Below are 13,519 nucleotides of genomic sequence, written 5' to 3'. Positions count from 1 at the left end.
CACTTCACTTTTCTCCTTGAAAAGATTTAACAGCTCAGAAATGCTATAGAGATACGTGGAGGATGCATGTTAGCTTGATAACGGCAGGCCACCACAATCCAGCCCATACATCCCAGCCAGCAGCCAGAAACACACATATCCCCTTAAATTAACCCTTTAAGGGCTGCCCCCTTTGCACCAGAGTTAAAAATTAAAGTGCCTTTTAGGCAACCAGGTCAAAATGTAAAGAATCTTTTGGGCTCATTCGTGGTTTAATGAAGAAATTTCTTATCTGGCCCCAACAAACAGGGGTAAAAGTCTGACTTTCTCACTGAACAAAGCTGCAACTGAATCGCAAGGATCTTCTCCATAAACAATGTACAGTTGTTCTCATTACACATTTGCTCAAGCTCACTTCCCTCCTTGTGCTCACAAGTCCATTCTTCCTTCTGTGTATATTCTGTGGTTTCTCTCAAGTTTTCTCCCCATTTTGAGACCATAACAGCAACATGTTGTTACTTCTTCCCATGCAAATAGTCATATTGTCACAGTCAGATTCCGCAATTGTCACTTCCAATAATTAACAACCATACAAAAGGAAACAGGAACCAGGAGTTCTGCTTTAATAGGTTTTGAATCATCTTAAAGTCAGTGCAACCAACAGGAACATACAGAAGTATTGTAAAAACGACCTGCACATAGGAGAGCAAATGAAGTGCTAGGCTTCAGGCAGCAGTGCTAGAGATTTCATGTGCGGCTCCTGAACAGTCAGTGCAGTTTGGGAATTCCACTGCAGGGTGTTCAGTTTGTAGATGTGCATGGGTGTGTGTTTTAAGGCCCTGCAACTACCAGGAGAGTAAACCTGAGAGTGTCACTTGTACACTCACCGCTGGACAGCTTAATGCAGCGCTACTGCCTCTTGGAACAGTACCTAAAGAGAATGGTATTACCTTAGGATCCAGATGATTTCCACATCACTGAACAGTTGCAAGGAGCCAAACCAATACAGTTTTTCAAGTGACTAAAAACTTAAGTTTATTAAAGCCCAGTGCAAGTTGGATTTAAGCTAATGACCATTAATTTTACTTTATGTGAGAGCTACTCTCGTGCAGCAGTTAAAGGGTTAAAGTGGAACTATATGTAGTATTTTTAAACAAGTTCACATATTCTCTATACAAATTTGGCAAATTCATGTCACAGCCATAGATCTCATTCTTGCAATTCCTGCAAAATATCTACAGCTCCTCTGTCAGAAGCAAAGAGAGAAGCCACCTGAAGCCAGGAGTTCATGGCACAGCCCACACAGCAGCACAGAATGGCTGGTGATCTCCATGTTCCAGCTTCAACAGGTAGACTTATTGAACTAAATGCGCTTTCGACACATGCTCCCAAAAGAGCTCGAGGCCACAGAGCAGACGAGTATGGAAAAACTGATTGCATCGGAAACACTGCAGCCAACAGGAAATCAAAACCATGATTTCAAAGCCCATCAAAGTAAAAACAAAACAAACCCCCAAAAGCAAGCATTTATATGTGTAGATGTAATAAATATTGCAAAGCACATTTGTCTTTTTTCCCCCAAGTCAGTAAGTATAAAGAAATAACCAATGCACCAAAACATCAGCTTTCTGCAATGAAAATGTTGAAGTCAGCAAAATACCTGCAAGCCAACTGAAGGGAAAACATTTGCATTGTCAACCAACCACAAGTTGCTTCCAGTTCTATGCAGCCAAATCAAACCCTCTTCAAATTCACAAGTTTGACCTAAATAAGCACCACAGCATGAAAAGCTTCTTTAGAAGTAGGATGTCAAGAGACTTTCTTTAAAATGTAAAGTAAAACATGAGATAAAAGGTTTTCATTGGTCAAGTTTGAAAAACCATCTTCTTTTAGGTAACCACAGCCTGTCCCTTTGAGCCAATCAAAAATACACCTTTAGGTTTGTCCTTAATTAACACAGCCCAGCTGAGTAGCAGACACTTACAGGAATAGATGGCTGTGAGATGCATTCTGAGGGCTGGGCAAAGGGAAACAGAATTACAAAGGAGAAGGAATACCAAGGAACAATTAGGGTGGGCAAAGGAACTTATTAATGCTCAGCCATCCTCCTCTATCTTCAGGAATCTCACTGTCCTCTCCAGTTCTGTGTTGTTCAGGTATCCTGTGGTTACTGTCTTCTGTCTTCTGTCTCTGATCTGGAAAATGCCATCACAACATCCTCAGCACCTGCAGTAATAACGGATACAGGAAAACATGTGCCATAATTACTTCCTTTAAAGAACAGCGGAGAGATGCAGTACCCAAACTGTTATTCTATACATCCATAACAAAAATAAGACAGGAGAAAGAGAACAGAAAGAAGAGAAAGTTGTGTTTTCTTGTTTTTCTGGGACTGGAACTTGAAGTGGTCTAAACATTTCAACAGCAGATTCAAAATGTTCCTCCGCAAGGCTAAGGAAATCAGTTTGTAAAGACAACCAAGAATTTCTTGCTGTCACATATTTCTAAGAAGCAGGACTTGAAAAACCCCAAACAAACATGGGATTGTCACCGCAGGCATGCAGAGATAATTATTTTCTGCCCCTGTAGACTCTGCCACAGCCTTGGAGACTGAGCCTCTCTGAAGTATGAGGAACTCCACCATTCAAGAAAACTTGTACTGCCCTATGCATCACAATGCCCTTTTTAAGTGATATTTAGATATTCTTTATATCTTGATACTCATTACTCTCTGCTTTTAGGAACAAAAAATATTTAATAGGCCAGCTGAAAGGTTTTTGGTTCCTCTCCCCCCAACACCCTTTATAAGCCAACAGGTCTCGAACACATTCCATTCTCTAATGAAGTGCAGCATCTTCTTTCAAACTGAAGACTTCCATTTGCCCATGGAACAGATAAAGCTTTGGTAAGTAATGCTGTTATCCCTAGCCTGAAGAATACCTTTTCCAAAAGAATTCAGTGTGTGGACTCTCTCAGTTATTGGATTTTTGTTTTCCAATTGAGACTCTCAACTGTGTGTAATCACCATCAAAACTCATGTACCTGAAGCACAGAGAGATGTTCACTACGTCTCAATAAGCTTTTCTAAACTTGTGTCATCTTTTGAGTGGGCATTTTATAGCACAAAGACCTGAGTGGCTTGAGAAATGTGTGTGATAAAAAAGGCTTCTAAGCTCTCATCCTTCAGAAATACCTTGAGATCTTCATTCAGAAAATCCACTCTCTGCATTTCCTAACTACAGAGTGTGGGGTAACAAGAAGAACAAGAGAAATGTCTTCAGGACAATATGGAAATAAGTACTATACACTAGTGTCAAAGCAATCAATAGCTCCAGTCTAGACAAGAGCTGGAAAACAACCCTGAAGGGCTGTAATCTTAATTTCTTGTAAAAATGTTATCCCCAAGAAAGTCAGATAAAAGTAAATGCTTCTTTCATCTGCACATCCTCCAACAGCATTTATCTGTCTGATTGGAAAATATGATGAATCCTCCAGTCACTGCTTATATAATGCCTAAAAAGTATCCCCTCCATTCAAATGCTGGTGTTTAAGTGCAACAGATGACTCACAATGAACATTTTGACCTTTGTTCATGATTTTGGTCCGCCTGGGATCATTTTGCTTAACAAGCTTTGCTTCAAAGCTTCTATTAAAGGATGAGACAACAAAGTTGGAAATGCCAAAAGCAACACTGACTGCCTGTCCCATGCGGGTAACTGATCAGCTCTATAGGATTCTCCTCCTGGGGTTCGGAAAGTTCAAATTCAACTTGGATGGAGCATCAGCACGTTAAAAATTCTCCATCTTGCACTTGAAGCATATCAAGAAGAAGACTGCAGCTTTGTGCCCCAAGCAACTTCTGCTTATGCACCCGCATACAAAAAGAGGGCTAAAATGCCTCATCTGTTCTAATTATATGAATTCCATTTCTCAGTTATCCAATTTGCTCTTTGTAATACAGAAGGGAAAGTAGCCAAAAAATTGGGGAAAAGAGAAGATTGTATATTCTCCTTACTAATACTCTGAAAAGTATTAAATCAATCTAAATCAATGCTTATGAAATGCAACTTCATTTCTTTTTATACACTGCATAGTTTATTTGTTATACACACTCAAAGGAGGAAATATTAAGGACCAAGCAGTAGTTTGTTTTTCATATGCAGGACCCCTGTCTTCTAGAACTACATCAAAACCAGCTCTGATTCACCCTCCTGCCAACACTCAGAAGCCCTGCAGTCATCTCCCTTTTCATCTCTTCCACAAGCTGTTTCTTCCCTGATCAAAACATAAATGATATATAGCACTAGGATCCAGCTCTGAATTAACAAGTTGCCATGTTGATTTTTTTGTTTTAAAATGCATAAGAATTACGAGCCTCTATAAAAAGAAGGATTTGATTTGCAAGGATTCTGTGCTAAAAAGAGGAGGGAGAAATGACACTTGGAAGCGTTAAAGCAAGTGCACATATAGCACAACCTATGTCACCATGTTTTACGTGCATCCCCCTTTAAAGAGGGGAGGCTTTGCTATGCAATTCCAGCTGGAGTAGCCTGGCAACCACAAAATCACAGATGACGTCGCATTAGCACAAGGGATGAGCTGGATTACTTAACAGATGTTGACTGTTTTCCAGGGATCTCCCCCTTCTCCAGGCTAAACATGAAAACATTTCTTATAAGCATCCTTACAAGTTTCACATTGAAAAGGAAATTTCATTCCAGATCATCATGCAAACACACGTCAGTGTTGCTGTACCCAGCACCCAGGCACTTAAAACACAGGATGAGCAGAAATAGCTTTGGGCACAAAGGACGTTGGGAATTCTGCAGTTCGTTTTGGCTTTCACAATCACAGCAGCTATCACCATAGAGCAAGTTCATACTCAGATGGCTCCTGTTCTAATTTATAGGCCCACCTGGCACTGCTTCAATACCAGTGTCACTGTCAGTATGAACTGATAACTTGCTATTTGCCTGGGCTTGGAGTAGGAAAAGGGGAGAGAGAACAAGAAAGAAATATAGCTTGTCGATATGACCAGAAAACAGAAAAAGCCTGTTTAAAATGGTGTTTCATCTGGAGGAAAAAGCAAGAGTACAATAAAGAATACAGTGTAAATGTGTGGAAAATGCTTGAATACACATAGTTTTACTGAAATATTATTACGTTCATCCTAAACAAAGAAGCAGAACAGCAGATGGAGAATGTGTCTAGGATTCTGTTAAGAATTCTAACTTAACTGTTAAGGACATACAGTGACAGAACAAGGGGGAATGGCTTTAAGCTGAAAGAAGGGTTAGATATAGTGAAGAAGTACTTTCCTTTGAGGGTACTGAGGTGCTGGCACAGGGTGCCCAGAGAAGCTGTGGCTGCCCCATCCCTGGCAGTGCTCAAGGCCAGGTTGGACACAGGGGCTTGGAGCAGCTGCTCCAGTGGAAGGGGTCCCTGCCCGTGGCAGGGGTTGGAACTGGATGAGCTTTAAGGTCATTCCAACACAAACCATTTTAGGGTTTTATGATTCAGGTTTCAGCCTTTCACTGCCAAAGCTAACTGCACAGTAACTTTGTTTTACCACCAGGGTAATGACAATATATTACAGTTTTAAAGTTACCTGAATATATGAACAAAGTGTGTATTTCCAACCCTAACTATTCTATGATTCTATGGGTTTTTTTATCTTATAACAAAAAGCACGCTCCCTCTCTGATGTTCTTTAGCTCTTTATAATACATAATTTCTGATATGGTACTTTTTAATTAAGATGGACAATCAGTGAAAGAACCAAGATGGGTCAACAACTGGTTTAAGATATGAATTGTGTTTGAAAGGATAGTAATCATTGGGCTGAAAAGGAGATTACAACCGTGCTTGCTCAACAGTTGGCCTTTGCACCAATTTTACTTAATGCTTTCATAAATGATACTGGAAATGTAATCATACGTATGAAATGTGATGGCAATGCAAAGTTAGAAAGTTCTGCCAAAACACCAGGGAGCTGCAAAACAATGAACAGGAATGAACAGGAGAGCAGTGGAAAGCAAAGCTGTCAAAAGGGCTCTAGTTTTTCCTTTTAGAAATGAAAGAAGGAGATAAATATTAGAAGTGACACATTTCTATGTCTCAAGGTAGAGTTTTAAACAAGATTAGCAAAGGATAGATTTTATACATAGTTCTGAACAGATTTATTTCCTGCTCCCTCAGTTCCTTTTGCTGTTTGGTAGAACCACTGATGTTCTCACTTGCAGGAATTACATGCAACCCAACATTTGCAAAAGCCTCAGGCAATTGCCTTTTAAAAGACAATTTGATCTATCAGAGATAATAACACATTCCAGGTAGACAAGTGGGTGGGTAACCTGAAGGCACAACACCCAACAGAACAACATCTTGCAGTAAAGTCTCAAGCCTGTTCTGACTTCTTTCACTCCCACATTAAAGATCCAATTTTATCCTTAGTGAGGTGACACCTTATTACAAAGTGGAGTCATCCTTTGTCCAAACAGCAGCTACATTGAAAGCTCTTGCTGGCTATCAAATCTGGTGCTAGCACAAACAGGATCTCCTGCTTGACATCAAAACCAATGGTTCCAAGATAGTATCAGCCCAATCACTTGCAAAACATGTATTATGTGGGTACTGCACCTCCTGGTGCTTGTGTTCACTAACAAAAGAGACAGTTCATTATTCTGAACTTCTTGATTCTTCATGAGCATCATGGCTCTTGATTGGGATATAAAAGCCAAACTTACTCCCCAGATCCAGAACCAGTTTGCTCAGGGAACTTGCAAAAAGGGAAGACACCTTCACGTCCATAAGCCAAGTAGTTATAATATAACAACCTCTTGAAGAGCAGTTTTAGCTGAGCATGTCAATGACCTGAATGGAAAACTTCTCTGCTGAACTGGGGTAAAGGTAAGAGCACAGCAGGCAAATGAGAGAGATACACTCATCAGTGCTCTCAACTTTCCAGAAGCCACTTATAGAGCATGATTATTTCTGATGATGTCCTAATAAATAAGGCTAACATTCATCCAGAGAAAGATTATTCAGATCCACATTTCTCAGCACAAAAACAAGTTTTGTTCAAGTCCAGCCCTACAACCCAAACTATCCAGAGCTAAATGAAGCCAATCTAAGAAGTCTGCTCCTTAAGCAATTCTACAGCTGCCTATGCTCCTGGCCAAATACAAACATGTCAGAGAATAGCACTGTGGTTTTTATGTGGTCAAAGGAAAACAGGGATTAAAGTACTAGTGAATAGAGCTTCTGCTATAGTCCCACTTGGCTCTTCCAGCGGATGTTTTCTTTCTAATCAAGTAAAAATATAACTGCAAAAAGCAGAGCACAGGGTGTAAAGTTGATCTGCACTTTGCCAAAAGCCAGAAACTAAGACAATAGGATGGTGAACCAAGTTTACTTTTAGCACATCCTTCACTGAGCTCTGCACTTCCAGTAATTAATGTATAGAACAATGAAAAAGGCACATTTATACCTGACCTTCATTCTATACATACAAGTTCTCTCTCCAAAGCTGTCCCTTTTCTGGGCATGCACTGCAGCATTGATACAGAGACTTAAATATACCCAATAAAATAGTCCCCAACACCTTTCCTGAGCAAAGCATTAATTGCCACCAACTTTCAGACATGCAAATACTTCTGCTTTACACTTTACCACTCTCATCCTTCCTAGAAATACACAAGAATTAACTGGTAGGCTTATGTTCTATCTTAAAAAGCAACAGTGACAGTCTTAGCCTGTTAACTTAGTGAGGTGACACCTTCTGAAACAATTCTGCTGCCATTGTGTTCTAGTGGCAGTTGTTGGATTGCTGCATGTAGTAGCTCTTCTACAGCACTTCCACTTCAGCCTTAGCAAGCCAAGATGATCTGAAGGTCAAATGACTTTACAGCACAGCAGTACAGACTGTAGGCAGTCACTGAGCTCACCACATGCAACTGCTCATCAGTTCACCTGAGAATCAGAGAATTTCACCTACATGACTGAAACTAATGCTTTCCACAGTAAGTACTCAGCTACAGTGACATCAAGCCAGGAGAGTACAACCTGGATTAAACCCACACTACCTTAGCATAAAGGAAGATGCTGACACATACAACAGCTGCTATTTCCAAGTGCTCTTTGAATGATGAATACATACACCTGATTTGTTTGCAGTTACCTGCAAAATTAAACCCCAAAAGTCTTTCTAGATCAGAAGGTTAAGCCTGTCATGAATTTCAGAAGGCTGCCTCAGGACCTTTGCATACACACACTTCATCAATCACCTCCCAGCAACTACCTTCTAAACATTAACTTTTCTCTGCAGTTCCCAGTGTCAGTATCCTAGTCTGGCATTCTAAAAATACAACATCCCCTGCTGAAGGGAGGAGCACAGTAAAACAAGCCCTGTGTTCAACAGAACAAAACCACACTGAGAAGAGCTCCATCCCTATTTCTCCACCACTATCTGATATTTCATAAGTGTGGTCCCCTTCTAACTCCACCAGCAGCCTGGGTTCATTTTTAACTCCCTACCACCCAGAGAATGTGTCTAACCCAGCCAAGGCATGTGTCTGCATCACAGCTTTGCCCTCCCCAAGGGACCAGCTTGCTTCAAGAACCAGCACGACACCCCTGTTGCTATAGGAACAACAGAGCAGTAATCACCAAGGTCTTAGTATAATTCACATATCATCCTTACTAGCTGCACGGCTTCCATTTACAGATTTGCCAGAGCAGCGACTTCAGAAAGCCAAGTGCTAGCCTACCATTTAAAATGTACGTAACTGGGACACAGGAAACAGGGTTTTTTAGGCAGGAGATGCTTCAGTGTATATAACTTCCTGAGAGGCATTTTGCTTGTATTAAAAATAAGCAAGAAAGCCTTAATTCCATCCTTTCAAGCTCAAGAAACCTAATGAGCCCGAGCTGTGTTAGTGTTTGCTGCAATGCAGGGCACACAAGTAATATGTTGATATCTCAAAACAGCTCATGATTACATCCACTCACCAGCATTATACACTGCTTGAACAGAGATGCCTTTGGGTTCTTCAGCTATTCTCGGAGCCATAAAAACAAAGCAACAAGCAACCCACAGATGTTAGCTAAAAAGCTCCTTAAGTAAACAAAAATGCCCTGTATTTTGCACTTTCATCTAGGTGTTACCAACATTACAGCAATGATGGAAACAGAAGATGGATATAAAAAATGTGAGCATGACATTAAGCTTTATTCTCTTAATACTAAATGTACGTATTAAATACTTCAGTTTTCAGAGGTTTATAAGTGTTATTTATGCTTTCCTGGGATACTGAGATATCAGCCCCTTTGCTGGCAGCCCACCTTTCAATGGATAAGAAAGTATTCTTAATGCATTAGATAAGCCTCATAACTGTCATGGATACAACACAACTGTCTGGATCTGCTGAGGAAGAGAACTGGTAACAGACTAGTATTAACAAAACCAGCTAAAATATCAAACTATGAATGGAATGCAAATATTGGAACTACCTGAATGTTCCCTCCTCTTCCCATCTTGGATCCTTTACAGATCTGTTGCTCTAATATCTGCTGTAGCTTATGAATGTTAAGACTTTAGAACACATACTAGAAAGATCTGCACTGATTTCAATTTGATATTTGCTACAGCACATTAGAGAGCCCTGGACACATGTCATTACTACCTGATTTACACAAAGATACTCAGTAATGCAATCAGAGTAAGTCTGAGTTTCCTTGTGCAATGCAGATACTTCAAAGGTGAAGGTGTTCCAAATGTATGTTTCAAATGTAAAAGGACATCTATCAACAGTCCTAAAACCACAGTGATTTTGTATGGCTGAACTGTTGAATTCCCTTTGAAAACAAGATGGGAAATAAGATAAAGAGTTGAAATTTCTCCTCTTACTGTAACGATATGCACAAAATAAGGGGAGACTTCGACTTCAGTCTTGCTTCAAAATTACAGAGCTATTTCAACATATTTCTTGCTCACAATGAACTTCTATTGCTGAACCCTAAGCCAATAAGTGGATTATCAAGGAGAAACTTTAAATGTCAGAGATACTGTTATGAACATTGGCTCACTGAAGGTTTATGGCACAAGCACTTGAATTCAGGAGGGACAAGTGTAAACTTCTTTATTCAATGCACTGTCACACGGCTGCACGTATTATCTCGGACACATAGGTTGCAGTGACTCCCTGTGGTCAAACAGACTCAACAAAGAAGGTGACAGATCTTTATGAAAAGCTCTAGGAGGGAGCACCATTCAGTACTAAACCCTGCAGTCCTACCTCAGGTCAGCACTATGAGGCTACCAGCCAGCTGGTTCCAAGGCAATATTTTACGGATGCACAGCAAAACAGAAGCATAACAATGGTAACAGAGGCTGCAATACCTAGAAAATTCTAAACCATCTATTCTCTGTATTTCTCTCAAAATACACCAGAAAAAGAAACAAAATGACCTTTCTGTAATTCTGGAGTCACACTACAGCATTTTTAACTGACTCACAATAATCTGCAGGTCTCTAACAAAGCTTTTGGAGTGCTGAGGCCAAGAATGTCATTCCCTTTTTTGGAATGAAATGGGGGTATGAAGTCAGCTTTCTGTCTTCTGCATGCCTGCTCCTGGAAAATGACTCTAAAGATAGGTCTGGGACAAGTTAGGCTGACAGCAATCTGTCCTACTACTGCAAGAAAAGCTTGTGAAATCCACTAATGTACTAATAGCTTTTTGTAAGTTACCCCTTAACTAACACACCTTCTGGTCGCTGTGCAAGGCAAGCTGCATAAAGGAGAATAAAAAAAAACCCCAGAGAAGATGAAATGAAAACAACATAAAAGCAGGGAAGAAAATTCCTTTAAGCAATCTTGAAGGACACAGAACATGTAAGAACTTCAGTGTGTGGACTTGGGCTGGGTTTTTCAGTGCAAGATAATGCCATCTAGTGGCAATGAAGCTCCCTTTAGATGGAAAACTTGACACCTGTCCAGTTCGTATTCCCTAATCCCAATACTTCTCTAATCCGACCCTCCCTGAAGGTATAAACAGCAATAACCACTGCTGCATGAGCCACCACACCTGAGAGCAGCATTATCATATCTGACTGTTAGAAAGCAGGAGAGATTTCTAAGGAAATCAGAATCCTGAGCAATAAATTATAGTTGCTTATGTCTACACAGCACACAAAGCTTCACCTTTCTCCAAAATAATAACTACCTGGCTGTGTTTCCTCATTTCCATTTGTTCTTCATGCTATTCATGACTTCATTGGAGAGATGGAATATCTGAATATGAAAAGAGCCAACATCCTTTTCTCTTTCTCTAAATTGTTATCTATTGCCTTTCTTTGGTCTTTATTCCCCTACCAAGAAAAACCTTAATGGTCAGACCAGCAGATTAAGGTAGATTGTGGAGTCAAACCCAGGCAATACAGCAGTGTCAGATTAGATCACAGCAGGCATCAGCAGGGAGGACTTCACTGCCCTGGGGACACAGGTTCAAGAATCTTCAAGGAGTTTAAGAAAACAATGACAGACAAATCAACGTCTGCTCAAACATGGGACAAAGACAACTTTCTGAACAATATATAAGCCCTTACATTTCCTGTATTGCATGGTTAGTGAGTGTACAAGCAGACCGAGTAACTGCTGGCCTCTCTTTTGATTACATTTTAAAGTTATGTCAAAATTCATTCTTTGACTCTCCAAAGCCCTCGGCAAAGTGGAAAAATCTAATTTTCCAGATAATAAAAGCAGACAGTTTAGACAAGAAAGATCAAGCTGCGCAGGAGAAGCACAGCTGTGCAAAGTGTATGTGTCCCCTGGCTGGACTTCTGCTTTTATTATCTCTTCTTTGCCAAAGTGCAGGTAATTCAGCATGCGCTTTCATTGTGAGAAATGGAACTATGTTAGGGATAACGCTAAAAATGCCAGCTGCAAGTCAGTCAGTCTGTCTTCACTGAACATGTCTACATGTTCGTGATGAGAAACAGGCAAATTTTCACTTTAGACTGGCAGAAAAGCATAAGAATTCTGAGCCAAAATATACAAGTATCTCTATCTCCATCAATCCCCCAGCTATGTGAGGAATGAACACGGGCTTAAAGCTGAAAAGCAAGTTTGTGCAAGTTGTGTTTCTAATGGGGTTTTTTAATGTCTTAGATGTATATTAAATTTCTGCTCAGCTCAGTTCTTTCTGGCATATGAGTCTTACAATTTCCCTTGAATTCTACATAATGTATGGGATCTGGAACAAGGCCTGTGAAGAGGAGAAAAAGAATTCAGATAGAAACATTCAGGTTCAGAAGAGACGAGTAGATTTGGAGCAGCACCACACAATTGTTTAACCAAGAGCTCTGCAAAGAATTCACAAAAGCAGCATGTACTTCATCCTCCTAAGGAGCATCTAAACAAACCAAAGCAGATTTGTAAACTTATGTCTACTATCCCTGTGCTGGAATGAATTACCTTGTGCAAACTGGAGAAATGCAAAAGGAAACAAATACTTCCTATTGCTAAACCTTCCCTCTTTCTCTGCTGAAATAGTAACACTGCACTTTACATTCATGGAAACTTGAAGAACAAAAGATTTTGTTACATGATTCCATTTTCTTTTGTGAGAAAAGCGTTATCAAGCAACTACAGTCATAAATGCTAAATCATCACATGCATAAAACTGCTTTTGCACCTTAGAAATCTGTATCTACTTTACATTTTGTTTTCTTCTAGAACTCCCAGTTTGAAGCCTACAAAGAAAACGTTTGCCACCCCCAGTCTTGTTTCTTTCTAAGCACAGATGTCCAGTTTAAGAATAAAACATGAAATATAAATTAAAGTCATCTTATGCAAAGGATCCACACTGAATACAGCAAGACGCATGCAAAACTAGAGGGCCTATGTATACCTGAATTTAACTTCACCTATAGCAAAAAGTCAATCAGGTTAAACATTATTTCTATTTATTGTATTACATCAACTAGGAAGCTATATACATGCAGTAAGCTCACGGGACTTTGGCCATCAATGTTATGAGTTATCATGGAGAATGCTTAACAATGCTCTTCACCCTAATGAAATCTTAGGTATAGCTAAGAATGACTTTTACCTGTTGAACAGTACACTGTAGTTCTCTTCCAAAAATTATAGCGGGCAATACCCCAGATCACAGGATGGGTTTAAGTATGTGGCACATCATTGCAGTAATACAAGAACCTCAACTTGGTATTTTCTGAGACTGTTCTCACAGATCAAGTAAACACAAGGCAAACAAATCCAGTACTCACCCTGATCAATTGAGTGTTGAGGAAGCTGGCTAAGTTGGCTATTCACTACACCCGCATATGTGCGCAAGAACTCCTCTTCACTAGCAGTGAGCTGGAAAGGTACAGAGAGTCAGTCTGTCAGCAAAGAGGAAAATGAAGAAAGGCTGAAGATACCCCCCACTTCCCAATAAGAAATGTCAAAATTGCCTCTGTTCTATTCTTCAACAGTTTAACCAACTGCTATTTGTGCAAGCTATATCATGGGCAAGGACA

The 13,519-nt window shown here is 40.0% G+C and overlaps 1 protein-coding gene across 4 annotated transcripts in view; it reads right to left on the bottom strand.

Moving 5' to 3' along the window:
- Positions 1-577: 577 nt before the first annotated feature.
- Positions 578-13,519, bottom strand: part of CTNNBIP1 (catenin beta interacting protein 1) — a 32,877-nt gene continuing 19,935 nt past the window's right edge. For 3 of the 4 annotated variants that reach the window (XM_031044279.2, XM_031044277.2, XM_031044278.2), the window contains exons 4-5: positions 13,268-13,358; positions 1,774-2,205 (exon numbers count right to left, since the gene is read on the bottom strand). In XM_031044279.2, the coding sequence (XP_030900139.1) occupies positions 2,147-2,205; positions 13,268-13,358 (150 nt within the window). In that variant the 3' untranslated portion in view covers positions 1,774-2,146. Of the gene's footprint in view, positions 2,206-13,267; positions 13,359-13,519 lie in introns of all 4 variants that reach the window. The other variant, XM_005143654.3, reaches the window with a different exon arrangement.

This window comes from Melopsittacus undulatus, chromosome 12, assembly GCF_012275295.1.
Source record: "Melopsittacus undulatus isolate bMelUnd1 chromosome 12, bMelUnd1.mat.Z, whole genome shotgun sequence".
NCBI classification, from domain to species: Eukaryota; Metazoa; Chordata; class Aves; order Psittaciformes; family Psittaculidae; genus Melopsittacus; species Melopsittacus undulatus.
The sequence above is the reverse complement of the archived record's forward strand: the minus strand, read 5'-3'. Positions and strand labels throughout refer to the sequence as shown.